Genomic DNA, 20,217 nt, shown 5'->3' on the forward strand with positions numbered 1-20,217 from the left:
ATCATGGGGATTCTGGCCGTCCGCAGGAGTATCCTGCGGTCCTCGCACCAGGCTTCGAATATTCTCCAGATCCGTATGTGTGCCAGAGATGTTGAGAACTTGCGTGTGCGGAGCAGGGTGTCAATCACGGCCTTTGAGTAACCGCACTTCTTCAGGCGAGTCCTCTCAAGGTAAGAGAGAATAGCGATGGATCTTCATGAAGAATCGGGCTTCGCTGGAGAAGGTTCCTGTGTAGAGGTAGACACAGAAGGCTCCCCGCAAGGAGTCTTTGCATGTCTGCATACCATGGGCGTCTTGGCTAATCCGGGGCCACTAGTAGAACTAGTCCCCTGTGGTGTTCTATCTTGCAGATGACCTTGCCCAGTAGTGGCCATGGGGAGGAAGGCGAACAGTAAGTCCTCCTCTGGCCAGGTCTGGACGAGGGCATCGATCCCTTGGGAGTGTGCCTCTCGTCTGTGGCTGAAAAATCTGGGGACTCTGGCACAGAGAGGTGGAAGGCTGTGGCCGACAGTGTCCATTCCCCGGGTCCAGACTCTCTCTGCTGAGGAAGTCTGCTGAGACATTGTCTTTTCCTGCGATGTGGGAGGCAGAGATCCCTTGTAGGTTTATCTTCGCCCATGCCATGAAAGGGTCTATCTCCAGAGACACCTGCTGGCTCCTGGTTCCTCCCTGGCAGTTGATGTAGGCAACCGTTGTAGCGTTGTCCGACATTACTCGAATCGTTTTGCCTCGGAGTCTTTGGCTGAATCGCAGGAATGCTAGTCTGACTGCTCGAGCTTCCAGGCAGTTTATGTCCCATCCTGCCTCTTCCTTGCTCCATTGTCCCTGGGCCATCAGTTCCTGATAGTAGGCTCCCTACCCTAGAGGACTCGCAACCGTGGTGAGCACGATCCAGTTCGGTGGGGATAGGCTTACTCCTCTACTTAGGTGGTCTTCCTGTAGACACCATTGAAGCTGAGAACGTACCTCTGCTGGTAGTTGCAGGCGAATTGAGTAGACCTGGGACAGTGGATTCCAGTGGGACAGTAAGGAGCACTGGAGTGGTTGCATGTGGGCCCTTGTCCCCGGAACGACCTCCAGGGTTGATGCCATTAAGTCAAGGACTTGAAGATAGTCCCATACCTTGGGGCGTGCATTGGTCAACAATCATCATAATTGTTCCATCAGCTTCCTTCTCCTCGGGGGAGGGAGGAAGACTTTGTTCTGTTTGGTGTTGAATCAGGCCCCAGGTACTCCAGAGACAGAGAGGGCTGCAGGCTTCTCTTGACCGTGATCACGACCCAACTGAGCTCCTGCAGTAGATTCTTGACTCTGCTGGTCACCTGTCGGCTCTCTTTCGAAGACTTCGCCCTGATCAGACAGTCGTCCAGGTAAGGGTGTACCAAGATCCCTTCCTTTCTCAGTGTTGCTGCCATGACCACCATAATTTTGGAGAATGTTCTAGGGGCGGTTGCTAGGCTGAAGGATAGCGCTCTGAACTGGTAATGGTGTCCCAGTACTGCAAAGCGTATAAAACGCTGGTGATCCTGATTGGAATGTGAAGGTAGGCTTCGGAGAGGTCCAGGGAGGTTAGGAAATCTCCTGGTTGTACTGCCATTATTACGGAGCGGAAGTGTAGTATCCACAGAGGACAGCTGACGTTCTTGAGATCCAAGATGGGTCAGAATGATACTTCCTTCTTGGGAACAATAAAATAGATGGAACATCACCCCGTATTTTGTTGGGGGCATAGGAACCAGAGTTATTGCTTTCAGATTGAGTAGTCTTGTTAGAGTGGTTTCCACTGCCAGTCTCTTGGTGTGGGAGTGGTAGGGTGACATCATAAATTTATCCCAAGGGATGCTGTGCAACTCCAGAGAGTAACCTTCTCGAATGATGTTTAGTACCCATTTGTCCGTGATCTCAACTCATCGTTGATAGAAGAGGGAAAGTCAACTCCCTATTTCCTCTTCCCATGGATGGGTCATCCCATTCTCATTGGGAAGTACGGCTGGAGCCTGCCCCCGGGCCTGTTCCTCTCTTGATTTGTTGGTTCTGAAAGGGCTGAGACCTTCCTGAGGGATGAGGTGCCTGGAACTGAGTTCCTGTAGTGTCGAAAGCATTGAAAGCTTCTCCCCAAGTTCTTCTGGGGGAGGGGCGCTGGGATCTTTTACCCCTGTCCTCCGATAGCCGAGGCACTGGAGATTCGCCCCACTTGCTGGCTAACTTCTCCAATTTGCTTCCAAATAAGAGAAATCCTTTAAAGGCATTCTTGTGAGATTCACTTTAGAGGCTGCGTCTGCAGACCAATTCCGCAACCATAATTATCTTCTGGCTGCCACTACCAAGGCTACTCCAAGACCCGGCCTCTTTTAAAGTTAGCCTCCGGGGCATCCCATTCCAGGTCATTCAGTTCCTGGATGGCTTCCATCATTGGGAAGTAGCATGAGGCTTTACGCAGGGACACCAAAATGGTTTTCTTCTTTGGTTCTGCCATAGGGTCCGTGCCTGGAATACCCAGAGTCTTCAGAGTCTGGGAAACAAGGGCCGGTAATTCATCCCTGTGGCAGAAGTGAAGCATGGTTCTGTATGGTTCCAGGCCTGGAGGGATTTCTCCTTCTTCCAGGGAGCCACCATCATCATCCGAGGTGTCCGGGTACCTGTCCGGGAAATTCTTGGTTAAGCGAGGCATGTCTCGAGACATCCAAGCAAGGCCGGGAGGATCTTGTGCTTCCAGTGAGGTGAACCCGGGTCACAGCCGGGGCTGATTGCGCCTGAACAAAGGCTTGCAGCCCATGGGTCCATGTTAATCCCAGGTGGAGTTGGAGTAGGGGCCCCTGAGGTGCCCTCCTGTGGGGAAGCCATTTCGGAGTTGCCTAGGTCTGGGGTGCTATCGGATGTAGTAGTTCCGGACCCATCCTTAGACAGAGAGGGACCAGGCATTGGTCCCCCCTGGGCTTCTTCACAATGATGACATAGGCAGGACTCCAGATCAGGCTATGTGGCTCTGATGTGGCAGGCTGGGCACAGAGTGTGCTTTCTGGGCTTCTTGGATGCTGGTGCCATTGCCTGTATTCATTGTGCGCATAGTTATGCACATGAGCAAAATGCGCGCGTGTAGAAGTAAGCACGGCTATATGTGAAGTTGTGTGCACAGCTGTGCACGCGTCTATATTGGATGTGCACAAGTTGGGTGCATCGGCCGTCCGGCCTGCCCCGCGTGTACCGCCGGTCGAGAAGGGAACATGGCACCGACGCCCCCCGCGTATAAGATAGCACCCTCGAGGGTCTCCACGTGGACCCCTGCACCAGATCAGGGCCTAGCCCAAACAGGGCTGCTCAACCCAATCGGTGCTCCCTTTTTACCTCGCCAGAAGAACAAACAGAGTCAGTATGGCAATCCGAGCCTCAGAGACCGGAGACCTGAATTTAAAGTTTCCTGCTTACCTGGTCTCGGCCCTTACCAACTGTGTGCCGGGATGATCTCCAGCTGCGAGGGGAGAGGGCTTTACCTTCACCGCTGCGCTAGGTTGTGCACCCGCCGCCTTTCAGCCACTCTGGGGGCTAAGTTCATGTTGGGAATCGGCTACCGGACCAAGGCACACCTTCGAGGGATATCAAAAATTACCTCAGCAATTCTCAACTGGGGGAGGGACCCTTAGGTATCACCACAGGAGAGCGGGGCTGAATCTTCTTTAAAGTAAAACATTTTCAGCTTGCTGTAAATCTTAACACTATTCTAGTTTGTGGGATAGTGTCCGCATCTGCTAGGACAGTGGTTCTAAACCTTTTTTTGGCCCGGACACACCTGACATATGGTTCTCACATGCTTGACACACTGAACATGTGACCATTACGTGCTAAATGTAAACATGCACTCTGCATCCATAGGAATCCCCTAAATCCCCAGCAATGAGTGCAGAGCAGATCTAGGGCATTACCCTGTACAACTCGCCATACAAAAAAAGATATTCTGGTTCTGATGACATCCCAGTAAAAGCAAAACAAACTACTTTTACTACCAGGCAGAATAGCCTTCCTTATAAAAAGACTAATCATATCCTATTGAGAAACCACAACAAATAAGATTGATACAAATGCCTACATGCTAGTAAAATACCTCACCTCGGTCACACACCCTTCACTAAGTACAGACAAAACACAAATTATAAATATGGAGACAGAAACTGGAATGGAAAACCAAAAAAGCCACTCTGCATGCAGTGCGAACCTGAAGAGAAATGGAAAGAGAAATATAGCACCTAACAGACTCTCAGGATTTGCAATAATGCACACAAACTATTCCCCACAAAGTATTATGGAACATACTCAAACAGTAACAATCCTATCTAAGAAATACAATTATTAAACCAGGCCCTAAACACTAATACATTTCCTATTGGGAAAACAGAATAAGCCAAGCTACTATAGAGCCCCACACAGAAATAATTGTAAAGCTATACTAAAAATGTTACAAAACAGCTGCTGAACAGAATAATATCCAACAATTAAAAACTCATAAAAATTATTAAAACCTGTCCAAATATCAATAAACTATTTCAAAACAGCAGACATCGCATAATACCCAATAATTAAAATGGCAGTCAATCAAGAAAAATACATTTAAAAAGCCACCTTTACTTACCCTCTCCAGCAACTCTCCTACTCCTTTCCCTTCCAGGCCAATAGCACTCACCAGAAGCAGCAAGGGCTGCTGAAGCTCTGTCCTCACAGTCCTCTTCCTTAGCGCCCAGAACCAGTCACTCTCACACACACACACACATGGTCTCTTATATACAAGCTCTCAATCACACACAAATTCTCTCGCACCCACAGACACACAAGATCTCACCCAGGCACCCATTCTCACCCACAGACACACAAGCTCTCACCCAGGCACTCATTCACACAGACACACCAGCTCTCACCGAAAACTTATTCTTCCTTCATTGCAGGGATGAGCTCCAGTTCCGCCACGGCTTTACTCCGGCGGGCCTTCTTTTTTGCCACCACAGGAATGGGCTCCCATGGTGGCCTCGGTCAGGGTCAGGTTTCCTCTTCGCTGCCACGGGGATGGGCTCCCGTGGTGGCCTCGATCGGGGTCGGGTTTCCTCTTCGCCGCCATGGGCTGTGGCGACCTTACTTGGTCAGGGTCGGGTTTTCCTCTTCACCACCACGGGAATGGGCTCTTGTGGCAGCCTTGCTTCGTCAGAGCTCAACACTTCTATTCCTCCCACCCCACCCCCAGGCTTTCTGATGCCTGCCTCACCAGACAATCAAAGGCTTCCTCCCTTCTTCCTACGCCCACTGGCAGATAGAAGGGAGGTGGCTTCCGATTGGCCTGCGCGGGGGGGGGGGGGGGGGCAGGCAGAATGAAGGAGGCTTCCAATTGGCCCGCGGGGGCTGGAAAATGGGAGAAGGAAAGTGCAAGGAGGCAGTGGGACACCAGGAGACGCAACACACCTGCCGGTGTTTGGCGACACACCAGTTGAGAAGCACTATGCTAGGAGTCAGAGATACAGAAGAGCTGAGGTTACTGCAGGGGTATATCTAGGGTGACGTCAGCTTTGAAATCTGACTCTCCCATCTGCTAGCAGAAGAGCACATAACACACTGGTCCTGAGTCCATCTGGCTACCCACTAGGAAAATTGATACATGATGTTTTAAAAAATGAACCATTATTTGCATGCACGCAGGGCCAAAATCCAAGAGACAGACTAATGCATACATCATTTCGTAAACAGATGAGAGCTTCTACTGATGAATGTGGCCAGTTTATGAACAAAGTGTTAATGAATAAAGTATTTGAACATCCAATGCTACCAATTCGACATCTGCTACATGGACATTTCGATTATGAAACACCGCAAGTGGTATATACCATTTTATGTCCATGCACGAAATTATATATTGGATAGACAAAATTACCAGTTAAGACCCAAATTATTCAACACAAAAGTTGTATTCGGACAAAACAATAGGAAGCGCCTCTGACTGATTTGCCCCAGAGTCTGTGGCTGAACCGAAGGCAGACTAGTCTGACTGCTCGGGCTTCCAGTCAGTTTATGTTCCATGCCGACTCTTCTTTGTCTTATTGCCCTTGAGCCGTTAGCTCCTGGCAGTGGGTTCCCCACCCCCATAGGCTCATATCCGTGGTGAGCAAGGTCCATTCCGGTGGGGATAGGCTTATTCCCTCGCTCAGATGGTCTTCTTGTAGCCACCACTGTAGTAGGTTCCGAACCTTCGCCGGTAGCCGGAGGGGGGCGGAGTAGTTCTGAGACATCGGGTTCCACCATGACAGTAGGGAATGTTGTAGGGGCCGCATGTGGGCCCTTGCCCACGGGACGACTTCTATAGTTGATGCCATGAGTCCGAGGATTGGGGATAGTTCCATGCTGTGGGGAGAGTGGAGTTCCACAATGCTCGTAGTTGTTCCATCAATCTCCTTCTCCTTGTAGGGGGAATGGTGACTTTGTTCCATTTGGTGACTAACCGGACTCCCAGGTACTCTAGGGATTGGGAGGGCTGCAGGTGGCTTGAGTGTGTTGACGACCCACCCGAGGTTCTGCAGTAGTTCCATGACTCTAGTGGTTGCTTGATGGCTTTCCTCTGGCAATTTCGCTCTGATCAGTCAATCGTCCAGGTATGGGTGCACGAGGATCCCTTCTTTCCTCAGTGTCGCCGCTACTACCACAATGATCTAGCCCAAACGGTAGGGCATGGAACTGGTAGTGATGGCCCAATATCGCGAAGCGTAGAAACGCTGATGGAGGCGATGGATCGGTATGTGGAGATAGGCTTCTGACAGATCCAGGGAGGTCAGGAATTCTCCCGGTTGTACCGTCTTTATGACCGAACGCAGGGTTTCCATGCGGAAGCGGGGTACCTTCAGGTAGCAATTGACAGTCTTGAGGTCCAGTATGGGCTGGAATGTTCCCTCTTTCTTGGGCAAGATGAACGTAGATGGAACAGTGCCCAGAATTTTGTTGGTGCATGGGCACCGGTGTTATTGCCTTTAGGGCGAGTAGTTTTGATAGTGTGGTTTCCATTGCCTTCCTCTTGGAGGGGTTGTGGCACGGAGAAATCACAAGCTTGTCCAGGGGGATGCTGTGGAAGTCCAGGTAGTATCCCTCTCGGATGATGGATAGGACCCAATTGTTCAATATTATTTCAACCCATCTTTGGTAGAATAGTGCAAGTCTGCCCCCTATGATCTCTTCCTGTAGATGGATCTGCTGATTCTCATTGCGTGTTGTGGCTGGGGCCTGGTCCCGAGCCGGCTACTCTTTTGTGGTGTCTGTTCCAAAAGGACTGCCCCCTTGCCGGCGGGGCGGGGGGCTTGGTAAGTGTTTTTGTATGTCTATAATGCTGGGATCCTCTGCTCTTGGGTGCCCGGGGAGAGGGGCGTTGGTTCCTCTTGTTCCTATTCTCCGGTAGACGGGGTACTGAGGACTCACCCCATTTGTCGGCTAATTTGTCCAGGTCACTTCCAAATAGGAGTGTTCCTCTAAAGGGCATTCTCATGAGCCTCGTCTTAGAGGTCGCGTCGGCTGACCAGCTTTGGAGCCAGACCTATCTTCTGGCTGCCACAATGCATGAGAGGCTCATGGCTGAGGTGCGTACCAGGTCTGAGGTTGCATAAGAACATGCCATACTGGGTCAGACCAAGGGTCCATCAAGCCCAACATCCTGTTTCCAACAGTGGCCAATCCAGGCCATAAGAACCTGGCAAGTACCCAAAAACTAAGTCTATTCCATGTTACCGTTGCTAGTAATATCAGTGGTTATTATCTAAGTCAACTTAATTAATAGCAGGTAATGGACTTCTCCTCCAAGAACTTATCCAATCCTTTTTTAAACTCAGCTATACTAATTGCACTAACCACATCCTCTGGCAACAAATTCCAGAGTTTAATTGTGCGTTGAGAGAAAAAGAACTTTCTCCGATTAGTTTTAAATGTGCCACATGCTAACTTCATGGAGTGCCCCCTAGACTTTCTAATTATCCGAAAGAGTAAAAAAACGATTCACATCTACCCGTTCTAGACCTCTCATGATTTTAAACACCTCTATCATATCCCCCCTCTCAGCCGTCTCTTCTCCAAGCTGAAAAGTTCTAATCTCTTTAGTCTTTCCTCTTAGGGGAGCTGTTCCATTCCCTTTATCATTTTGGTAGCCCTTCTTTGTACCTTCTCCATCGCAATTATATCTTTTTTGAGATGCGGCGACCAGGACTGTACACAATATTCAAGGTGCGGTCTCACCATGGATCGATACAGAGGCATTATGACATTTTCCGTTTTATTCACCATTCCCTTTCTAATAATTCCCAACATTCTGTTTGCTTTTTGGACTGCCGCAGTACACTGAACCGATGATTTCAATGTGTTATCCACTATGACGCCTAGATCTCTTTCTTGGGTAGTAGCACCTAATATGGAACCTAACATTGTGTAACTATAGCATGGGTAATTTTCCCTATATGCATCACCTTGCACTTGTCCACATTAAATTTCATCTGCCATTTAGATGCCCAATTTTCCAGCCTCACAAGGTCTTCCTGCAATTTATCACAATCTGCTTGTGATTTAACTACTCTGAACAATTTTGTATCATTTGCAAATTTGATTACCTCACTCGTCGTATTTCTTTCCAGATCATTTATAAATATATTGAAAAGTAAGGGTCCCAGTTCAGATCCCTGAGGCACTCCCATATACTGAGAAAATTGTCCATTTAATCCTACTCTCTGTTTCCTCTTTTAGCCAGTTTGTAATCCACGAAAAGACATCACCACCTATCCCATGACTTTTTACTTTTCCTAGAAGCCTCTCATGAGGAACTTTGTCAAATGCCTTCTGAAAATCCAAGTACACTACATCTACCGGTTCACCTTTATCCATATGTTTATTAACTCCTTCAAAAAAGTGAAGCACATTTGTGAGGCAAGACTTGCCTTGGGTAAAGCTATGCTGACTTTGTTCCATTAAACCATGACTTTCTATATGTTCTGTGATTTTGATGTTTAGAACATTTTCCAATATTTTTCCTGGCACTGAAGTCAGGCTAACCGGTCTGTAATTTCCCGGATCTCCCCTGGAGCCCTTTTTAAATATGGGGGTTACATTAGCTATCCTCCAGTCTTCAGGTACAATGGATGATTTTAATGACAGGTTACAAATTTTTACTAATAGGTCTGAAATTTCATTTTTTAGTTCCTTCAGAACTCTGGGGTGTATACCATCCGGGCCAGGTGATTTACTACTCTTCAGTTTATCAATCAGGTCTACCACATCTTCTAGGTTCACAGTGATTTCGTTCAGTCCATCTGAATCATTACCCATGAAAACCTTCTCCTGTACGGGTACCTCCCCAACATCCTCTTCAGTAAACACAGAAGAAAAGAAATCATTTAATCTTTCCATGATGGCCTTATCTTCTCTAAGTGCACCTTTAACCCCTCAATCATCTAACGGTCCAACTGACTCCCTCACAGGCTTTCTGCTTCGGATATATTTAAAAAACTTTTTACTGTGGCCAACTTCTTTTCAAATTCTCTCTTAGCTTGTCTTATCAATGTCTTACATTTAACTTGCCAACGTGTATGCATTTTCCTATTTTCCTCTGTTGGATCCTTCTTCCAATTTTTGAATGAAGATCTTTTGGCTAAAATAGCTTCTTTCACCTCCCCTTTTAACCATGCCGGTAATCGTTTTGCCTGCTTTCCACCTTTCTTAATGTGTGGAATACATCTGGATTGTGCTTCTAGGATGGTATTTTTTTTTAACTATGACCACGCCTCTTGCACACTTTTTACTTTTGTAGCTGCTCCTTTCAGTTTTTTTCTAACTGTTTTTCTCATTTTATCAAAGTTTCCCTTTTGAAAGTTTAGCACGAGAGCCATGGATTTGCTTACTGTCCCCCTTCCAATCGTTAATTCAAATTTGATCATATTATGATCACTATTGCCAAGCGGCCCCACCACCGTTACCTCTCTCACCAAATCTTGTGCTCCACTGAGAATTAGATCTAAAATTGCTCCCTCTCTCGTCGGTTCTGGAACCAATTGCTCCATAAAGCTATCATTTATTCCATCCAGGAGCTTTATCTCTGTAGCGTGTCCCGATGATAATTTACCCAGTCAATATTGGGGTAATTGAAGTCGCCCATTATTACCGCATTACCAATTTGATTAGCTTTCCTAATTTCTCTTAGCATTTCACTGTCAGTCTCAACATCTTGACCAGCTGGACGGTAGTATACTCCTATCACTATAGTCTTCCCCGACACACAAGGGATTTCTACCCAAAAAGATTCAATTGTGCATTTAGTCTCATGCACTATGTTTATCCTGTTGGACTCTATGCCATCCCGGACATAAAGCGCCACACCGCCTCCCGGGTGCTCCTCTCTGTCATTGCGATATAATTTGTACCCCGTTATAGCACTGTCCCATTGGTTGTCCTCTTTCCACCATGTCTCTGAGATGCCAATTAAGTCTATGTCATCATTCACTGCTATACATTCTAATTCTCCCATCTTACTTCTTAGACTTCTGCCATTAGCATACAAACATTTCAAAGTTTGTTTTTTGTTTGTATTTTCATTCTGCTTTTTAATTGATAGGGATAAGAGAATTTTTTTAGCTCAGGTGAGTTTTTAGTTACAGGCACTTGGACTACTTTTCTTATTATTGGAACCTCACTGTCGGGATGCTTTAATTCTAATGCATTATTAGCATCCTTTGAAGATACCTCTCTCCAAACCGTGCGCTGCTGAGCGACTGTCGGCTTTCCCCTTTGTTCTAGTTTAAAAGCTGCTTTCTCTCCTTTTTAAAGGTTAGCGCCAGCAGTCTGGTTCCACCCTGGTTAAGGTGGAGCCCATCCCTTTGGAAGAGACTCCCCCTTCCCCAAAAGGTTCCCCAGTTCCTAACAAAACTGAATCCCTCTTCCATGAACCATCGTCTCATCCACGCATTGAGACTCCGGAGCTCTGCCTGCCTCTGGTGACCTGCGCGTGGAACAGGGTGCATACAATACAAACAGTTTAACTTCAGTTAGTCAGCGAGAGTGACTCACTGCTCTCTTGATTAACAAATGTTGGTACCTATTCAAACCAAGTCACACTACCTCAACACCTTTCCAAGGTGAGTAACTGGACTGAACTTTTCAACCTTTTTACTTAGGTATACACTGCTCCTAGCTTATTTCTAGCTTCTGGCTACTTTTTTCTTTGGGTTTTTTTTTGTTTTCTTTTAAATACAAACACTCAGTTCTGCTTACTAGCTGCCTTACAGACTTTTAAAAATAAACACACTACCTACTGCTTACTAGCTGCCTTATTGACTATTTAAAAATACAAACAGTCTAACTTGTTTATTCATTGTCTTAAAAGCACAAACACACTAAATAATATTCCCAAATAGTTAACTTTGCCTCAATACTTTTAAGAAAGACAATGTCCCAAGCAAAAACTTACCGTGAGAAATGATATTGTTGGGTCTAATACCTCGATTGGCGTAGTTACGTCCCTGGCCATAGCCAGGCAGGTGCGTGATACCACGGCGCAGCAGGCAGCGATCTGTAAGGTCATAGCTGATACATCGTAAGATTGTTTGAGGATGGATTCCTGCCGCTGTCTTTGGCATCCTTGAGTGAAGCTATTCCCTCGATGGGTATTGGTAGTGCGCTTTGTGGTGGCGCAGACCAGGGTGCCGACCTTGGAAAACCTCAGGAGTTCCTTCGTCGCAGGGTCCAAGGGGTAGAGAGCTTCCAGGCCTCGACCTCCCTTAAAGGTGGCCTCTGGAGCATCCTATTCCAAGTCGATCAGTTGTTGTACGGCCTGTAGTGTAGGGAAATGGCATGTCTGGTGGAGCCTGGGCCAGAAAGGGGCTCGCCTTGGACTCTGCTGTGTTGCATGTGTCCGGGATGGCCAATGCCTTCAGACTCATGGCTACGAGATCTGATAATTCGTCTTTTGGGAAGAAGCGCATCATGGTACAATACGATTCTGTTCCTGGAGGGAGTTCCCCCTCTTGCAGGGGTTCTGATTCCTCCTCTGAATCATCTGTGTCCCCTAAGGGGAGGTATTTGTCCAGGCCGGGAGGGGCCTGGGAGGTTCTGGACCACTGGCAGGGGTTGTGCGTGGATGTAGGATTGCAGCTCAGCAAAGAATCCCGCCCAGGTGAAATTGCCTGGGACCGCATTAGGTCCGACGGCGTTCCACGAGGGCCCCCACTGTGGAGGAGTGGAGTCGGGAATAGAGAGGTCCGGGGTAGTCTCGCTGGTGGATCCAGAGTCCTCTACAGGCTGAGGGGGACCTTGTCTTGGCTCCCCCCAAGCTTCTTCGCATAGCAGGGACAGGGCGGAGGTCACCTCGGGCTGCGCCGCTCTTAGGTGGCATGCCGGGCAGAGGACTGGATCTTTAACTGTCTTGGATGGCGGTGCCATGATTTGCGCTCATATCCTGTACAGGTGTGCGTGCCGGGAGGCCTGGTTATGCGTTCCGGGTGCACCTACGTTGTGTGCGTAGGAACGCGTTGTGTGCCCGGCTGGTCGCTGTGCGGACGATGCGGCAACCTGGGGGGGGGGGGGGGGATGGCACCGGTGATCACGTGGTAAGAAGGCTGCCCCCCAGGGGGTCTCCACGTGGGAGGACCCTCTTGCCAGATCGGGGTCTAGCCCGGAAGGGGCTACTCAACCCGAATGTACAGACGCCGGAGGGACGATCTGTGAGGCTGTCCGAGCCTTGGAGACTGGAGACTTAGAGGAAGTTTTCTACCTTACCTTGTCTCGGCGCTTCCCGGTCTTCTGCCGGGTGGTCTCTGGCTTTGGGGGGGAGAGGGAATTACCTTCACCGCTGCACTCGGTTCTGCACCCGCTGCCTCTCAGCCACTCCCTTTCCCAGGGGCTACGTCCACGCCGGGACCGAGGCTTACTTCTGAGGGATCTCGGAAATCACCTCAAGAAATCTCGACTGGGGGAGGGACCCTTAGGTATCACCGCAGGAGAGCGGGGCTCGTTTTGGAGGTAAGTCTTTCTTTGTTTCTTCTTTAAAATTTGGAGTTTGGTTTTCTGACGCTGTGCAAGCGTGTATGAAGTTCCGAACTGCGATGGAGACGGAAAAAACTGGAGAGCAAAGCCTCGTGCACGGGTATATGTAGTGCTGACATCAGATTTAAATCTGACTCCGTCTCCAACTGCTATCAGGAGCACACTGTACCCATTGGTCCTGAGTCCAGCTGCTATATGCTAAGAAATGATAGGTTAGAAATTTTAATAATAGGTCTGAAATTTCATTTTTTAGTTCCTTCAGAACCCTGGGGTGTATACCATCCAGTCCAGGTGATTTACTACTCTTCAGTTTGTCAATCAGGCCTACCACATCTTCTAGGTTCACTGTGATTTGGTTCCGTTTTAAGAGTATTTTTTGTTGGAAAGTATTTTCTAAAATGGCTCTATTTATTGTAGGAGCTTGTTTAAATTGAATATAAATGCCATATTTGTGGTCCACTACATGTTTAGTGAATCATTAAGATTGTTCAACACTGGCATCGCATGGAAAGAGGAAAGTCCCTTGGCAGTATTATGTGTCATTTAACATTCTTTTATATACATTTTATTTGCAGTATGCATGAGCCATCATTTATCTCTTACCTCCTGAAGAAGTCTTAATAAGGCAAAACGAATGACCTTTGTCGAGGGGAGATCTATTTTGCATAAAGCCCAGCTGTCATTGATGTTACAATTGCGCCTTTAGCAGCATGACACAAAAATCATTCTGCATTTTTGTGAATTCATGATGGATTAGACTTTAAGGTTGAAGTTTTAAGTCATCATTTTTTTTTATGAACTGTTATTGTACCAGTCTATAAAAACATTTATGAGGATATAGTGTGACAGCGCTATCATCCTTGGAACACATTATCTAGCTTCTTATAAGAAAATCAGAATGTTTTAGATATTTATTAATATTACTATTGTTGTTTCAAGCCTATTTTGAATTTTCATGTGTAATGTATGCAAAAATATATTGAAAAAAGTATGTTTTAATATTAAATTATATAAGATTTGGTTAATTAAAATTTCTGTAAAGTGTTCACTTTTTCTATTCTATTTTCTGTTTAGTATATTGATTTACACTGACTCCTTTTGTATATATTTGAGATATTAATATATCTATCTATATATCTATAGATCTATATCTATATTCCCTCACAGCCACACGGACCCCCAGGCAGGCACCCACACACACCCACACCGGCATCCATTCTCCTACACACACCCCCACAAGCTCCCATTCATCCACATGCTGAAGGCAGGCCCCCTCTCTGTTTTGCTGGCAGCCTCAGAGCCTCTCTCATTCTTGCTGCTGCTGTCACTGTCGGGTGGCTGTTGGGTAGGAACCGATCACTCTTCACTGCTTCCGACACTGAAACTCATTCTGCTGCCTCTCCCTCTGTGCAGACCTCATGATATTAAAAATTGCCAGGACTAGCACTTCCTCCATGCTGATTTCGTGATGCATGGAGAAAGTGCTACTCTCACAAGTTCTAATATCATGGCCTGCACAGACAGGGTGTCCTTCTCTGCTCAGCCACCAGTGGGATGAGGTCCACTGGTAGCTGCATGGCCCCTCTCCATTTTCTGGCCGCTAGCAGGATCGGGTCCACCGGTGGCCACATGTATCCCCACAGTACGATAGTCTACTAGGCCCCAGACAGCAGAAGTGGGTACTCTTGTCTTTTTGTCCCAGCTGCTGGCGGTCCCCTGGAAGCTTGTTCGTGGCCCCCAGAGGTAGTACACCCCCCCCCTCCCGTTTGTGCAAACCTGAGCTGGAAAACAGAACAAGCCCATTGTCTGGACAGGTCTAGCAGGATAAGGAGGTTTCTGAAGGTACCATGCAAATAGAAAAGTTAGGATTGGTGTGAGGGAACATTGATTTCAGATGTTGCCTAACCAGGGAGGAGGAAAGGCTGGCACCAAGCTAACCTACTTTTATTTTTACAGAAGTTTGGAGGAGTTTGTGGTGGTTCGGCCTAGCAGGGTACTTTTTCTTTTTATACATAAGGGGTGGGAGGGCTGGCAATCAGGCCCAACATGCCTCATATTTATTTTTTTTGAAGACTGTCACCACAACTTGAGGCTTAACCGGCTATATTCAAAAGAATATAGCCGGTTAAGCCTCAGGTTATCTGGTCACATGTGGCCAGATAACTTTAGACTATTCTAAGGTAGACCTAAAGTTTTGTGGATAATATAGCCAGATACAGGTGAAAACAGGCTAAAATTAGCTGCATAACTTCGCTCCTCTTTTTTATCCAGCTAACTTTTAGCCGGATGACAACTTATCTAGCTAAAATTTAGTTGTATAATGCCCTAGATATTCAAATTAAGGTATTTAGCTGGATAATTAAATAAATGGTAGTTATAAGGTATATAGCAAAGTCCCATTGGGAGCCTAGTCATAAGAATGATACTGGTTAATTCCAAGAAACGTTACATTTAATGCATCATACAGACAAAGCTGTTACTACCTGCCCATCTCATCCAAAAGGAGAACTCAAGGCAAGGGAGGGGTGACAGGCCAAATTATGGACTGAACCCATATTAGTGTGCTGGGGAAAAGTGGATTAGAATTTTGCCAATCTCAGAGGAGTCTAATGCAATGCTTTCAGATAGGGCTGACCTTAGGCGGGGGCGAGGCCTATGGCAAATCAACTGAAGTGGGGTCCTGGAACACTGAATTTATAGTGTTGGGAATGCATCTACCATAGCAAGGCAGGCCCCCCTCAAGTGTGGAGACCAGGGTGGTCACCCCTATTCGCCATCTCCTACGGACAACCCTACTTTCAGTTCTAAAAATGTCACAGGCTCCATACTCTTATGATTCTGGCAGCCTCCAGCAAGATGCGGCCCCGCTCCATTCCAGACTTCTGGCTCCAGATTTTGAAGGCAGCTTTTGCACTTTGAATGGCCAGGTCTACTTCTTTCTCTCCAGAGCAGGTAAAGGTTGCAATCACTTGACCTGTGGAGAAAAACAAAACACAATACAAAGTTATGGTCAAGTACATAATGAGCAGGATCTGGGGGTAATTGTAGCTGATGCTCTTAATGTGGCCAACCAGGTAGATAAAGAGACAGTAATGGTCACCAGCAAAAGGGAGGTAATGTTGCCCCGGTATAGATCCCTGTTGAGACCTCACTCGGAATATTGTGAACAATTCTGGAGACCGCACCTTTAGAAGGATATAAACAGGATTGAGTCTGTCCAGAAAGTGGCTACTAAAATGGTCAGTGGTCTTCCTTCTAAAGCATATGGGGGACAGGCTTAAAGATCCAAATATGTATATCCTAGAAGAAAAGTGAGATAAGGCAGATATGATAGAGACTTCAAAATATCTCAAAAGTTTCCATGCACAGGAGGAAAATCTTTTTCAAAGGAAAGGATGCTCTAGAACAGGGGTGGCGAACTCCAGTCCTCGAGGGTCACAAACAGGCCAGGTTCTCAGGATAACCACAATGAATATGCATGAGACAGTTTTGCATACATTGGAGGCAGAGGTTGCAGATCTATCTCATGTATGTTCATTGTGGATATCCTGAAAACCTGGCCTGCTTGTGGCCTTCGAGGACCAGAGTTTGCCACCTGTGCTCTAGAATGAGGGGTCACTATTGGAGAAATTACTTATCTGATAATATTGTTTTCCTTAGTGTAGGCAGATGGATTCAGGACCAATGGGTATAGTGTGCTCCTGATAGCAGTTGGAGATGGAGTCAGATTTCAAGCTGATGTCAGCACCAGTACATATACCCGTGCAGGAAGCTCTGCTCTTCAGTATTCTTCTCGCAAAGCGATTGTGGATATATGTATGTCTGGATAATTTGATTACCTTGGTTAACTTTGTTTAACTTGAATAACTTGAGAAACGTGATCAACTTGAACTGGTTGACGTGGACTATTAGCTGGAGACCGCCAGTGCCCTCAACCGAGAAACACCGACACCCAGTAACTATGGGTGTCCTAGCTAAAGGGAAGCGTGGATTACCCGTGTTTGTCTTGCTCTCGGGAATTGACACCCAAGGTTTTCGTGCATAACGGGCGGGATACTGAATCCATCTGTCTACACTAAGTAAAACGAAATTATCAGGTACGTAATTTCTCCATTTCCTAGCATGTAGCAGATGGATTCAGGACCAATGGGATGTACAAAAGCTACTTCTGAACCGGGTGGGAGGCTGCCCATGGCCCAGTTAGTACTGCCCTTGCGAATGCTGTGTCCTCCCAAGCTTGAACATCCAGGCGGTAGAACCTGGCGAAGGTGTGAATGGAGGACCATGTCGCCGCCTGACAGATCTCGGTGGGTGACAGCATCTTTGTTTCCGCCCAGGACACTGCCTGGGCTCTAGTGGAATGGGCCTTGACTTGAAGCGGTGGAGGCTTGCCTGCCTTTACGTAGGCCGCCTTGATTACTTCTTTGATCCAGCGGGCTATGGTTGCCCACGAGGCCACTTCTCCTTGTTTCTTCCCGCTGTGAAGGACGAATAGGTGGTCCGTCTTTTGTACGGGTTCCGACCTTTCCAGGTATCGGACTAGGAGTCTGCCAATGTTAAGGTGGCGAAGACGGCGAGATTCTTCTGAGCCCTTGTGCTCGTCTGGAGATGGCAGCGAGATGGTTTGGTTTAGATGGAAGTGAGAAACCACCTTTGGAAGGAAGGAGGGGACAGTGCGTAGCTGTATAGATCCCGGTGTGAACCTGAGAAAGGGTTCCCGACAGGATAGTGCTTGAAGTTCGGAGATGCGACAGGCCAAACATATTGCCACTAGAAATGCAGTCTTCAAGGTTAGTAGTCGTAGAGACAGGTCGCGGACAGGTGTGAAGGAGGCTCCCGCTAGGAAGTCTAGTACTAGATTGAGGTTCCATAGGGGTACCAGCCACTTTAAGGGTGGACGGATCTGCTTGACCCTTCTCAGGAAGCAGGAGACGTCCGGATGAGATGTTAGGCTAATGCCTTCCACTTTGGTCCCAAAGCATGTCAACGCAGCCACCTGAATCTTGATGGAGTTGAGGGACAACCCCTTCTGTAAGCCATCCTGCAGGAATTCCAGGATCGTGGACATTTTGGCTGTCTGCGGAGGGATGTCATGATCCTCGCACCAGGCTTCGAATATTCTCATGTAGGTTAGCAATGTGGAGAACTTGTGTGCTTGGAGCAAGGTGTTAATCACCATCCTTGAGTATCTGCTCTTCTTCAGGCGTGTCCTCTCAATGGCCAGACCCTAAGAGAATCTAGTTGGGTCTTCATGGAGGATAGGGCCTTGCTGGAGCAGATCCCTGTGTGGAGGTAGAGGGAGAGGCTCCCCGTCATGAGTCTTTGCATGTCTGCATACCACGACCTTCTTGGCCAGTCCGGGGCCATTAGAACTACTAGTCCCCCTGTGGTGCTCTATCTTGCAGATGATCCCGCCCAGTAGTGGCCATGGGGGGAAGGCGTATAGCAGATCTTCCTGTGTCCAGGTCTGGACGAGGGCATCGATCGCTTGGGATTGTGGTTCTCGTCTGCGACTGAAGAAGTTGGGAACTTGGGCGTTGGACCGTGTTGCCAGGAGATCCAAGTCTGGAGTTCCCCAGCGGTTTACTATCACTTGGAAGGCTGTAGTCGACAACTTCCATTCCCCTGAGTCTAGACTTTCTCTGCTGAGGTAGTCCGCAGTTATGTTGTCTTTTCCCACGATGTGGGCGTCTGAGATCCCTTGAAGATTTGCTTCCGCCCACGCCATTAGGGAATTTATTTCCAGGGACACCTGTTGCCTTCTGGTTCCCCCCTGGTGGTTGATGTAGGCAACTGTTGTGGCATTGTCCGACATGACTGACAGATTTGCCTTGGAGTCTGTGATGGAACCGTAGGCAGGCTAGTCTGTCCGCCTGGGCTTCCAGTCGGTTGATGTTGCACCCTGACTCTTCCTTGTTCCATTGCCCCTGGGCCGTCATTTCCTGGCAGTGGGCTCCCGACCCTCGTAGGCTCACATCTGTGCTGAGCAAGACCCAGGTTGGTGGAGACAGCCGTACTCCCTTGCTTAGATGGTCTTCTTGTAGCCACCATTGGAGCTGGTTCCGCACTTCTTCCGGGATCTGGAGGCGAACAGAGTAGTCCTGAGACATCGGGTTCCATCATGACAGTAGTGAGTGCTGTAGCGGTCGCATGTGGGCTCTTGCCCACGGGACCACTTCCAGGGTTGATGTCATGAGGCCGAGGACTTTGGGGCAGGGACCTCCTAGCAGGTTTCACAATTGGTTCAGTTTTCTTCTCCTTGTAGGGGGAAGAACGACCTTGTCTTGTTTGGTGTCGAACCAAACTCCCAGGTATTCTAGAGATTGGGAGGGCTGCAGACAGCTCTTATTTGTGTTGACGACCCACCCAAGGTTCTCCAGTAGAGTCTTGACTCTGGTGGTCGCCTGATGATTTTCATCTGGAGATTTTACCCAGATCAGCCAATCGTCCCGATATGGATGTATGAGGATTCCTTCTTTTCTCAGTGTCGCCGCCACTACCACCATGATTTTGGTGAACGTGCAGGGGGCTGTGGCTAGCCCGAAGGGTAGCACCCAGAACTGGTGGTGGTGGACCAGGATCGTGAAGCGTAGGAATCGCTGATGCTCATGATGGACTGGAATGTGAAGGTAGGCTTCTGACAGGTCCAGGGATGTAAGGAATTCTCCCGGATGTATTGCCCTTATGACCGAGCATAGGGTTTCCATGTGGAAGTGTGGTACCCTCAGGTAGCGGTTGAACAACTTGAGGTCCAGGATGGGCCGGAACGATCCCTCTTTCTTGGGGACGATAAAATAGATGGAATAGTGCCTAGTAATTTGTTGTTGCGTGGGCACCGGTGTTATGGCCTTTAGGGCGAGCAATTTGGCCAGTGTTGTTTCCACTGCCGTCCTCTTGGAGGGTGCATGGCAAGGAGATTTCACAAACTTGTCTGGAGGGATGTTGTGGAAGTTCAGATAGTATCCCTCTCGGATGATGGTTAGGACCCACTTATCCGCTGTTATCTCGACCCATCTTTTGGTAGAATAGGGCAAGCCTGTCCCTATGGCTTCTTCCTGTGTATGGGTTTGGCTGATTCTCATTGTGGGGTGCGGCTGGGGCCTGTGCTGGAGCCGGCTCCCCTCTTTTTGTGTTTGTTCCGAAAGGACTGGCCCCTGCCTGCAGGGCGAGGGGCTTGGTATGTAC

General features: G+C 47.9%; 1 protein-coding gene across 3 annotated transcripts in view; it reads right to left on the bottom strand.

Annotated features, from left to right (window-relative positions):
• Window positions 1-20,217, bottom strand: part of ALDH9A1 (aldehyde dehydrogenase 9 family member A1) — a 339,496-nt gene that overhangs the window by 257,585 nt on the left and 61,694 nt on the right. For all 3 annotated transcript variants that reach the window (XM_029618255.1, XM_029618257.1, XM_029618256.1), the window contains exon 3: window positions 15,861-16,006. In XM_029618255.1, coding sequence (XP_029474115.1) covers window positions 15,861-16,006 — 146 coding nt within the window. The remainder of the gene's footprint in view (window positions 1-15,860; window positions 16,007-20,217) is intronic.

This window comes from Rhinatrema bivittatum, chromosome 10, assembly GCF_901001135.1.
Source record: "Rhinatrema bivittatum chromosome 10, aRhiBiv1.1, whole genome shotgun sequence".
Lineage (NCBI taxonomy): Eukaryota > Metazoa > Chordata > Amphibia > Gymnophiona > Rhinatrematidae > Rhinatrema > Rhinatrema bivittatum.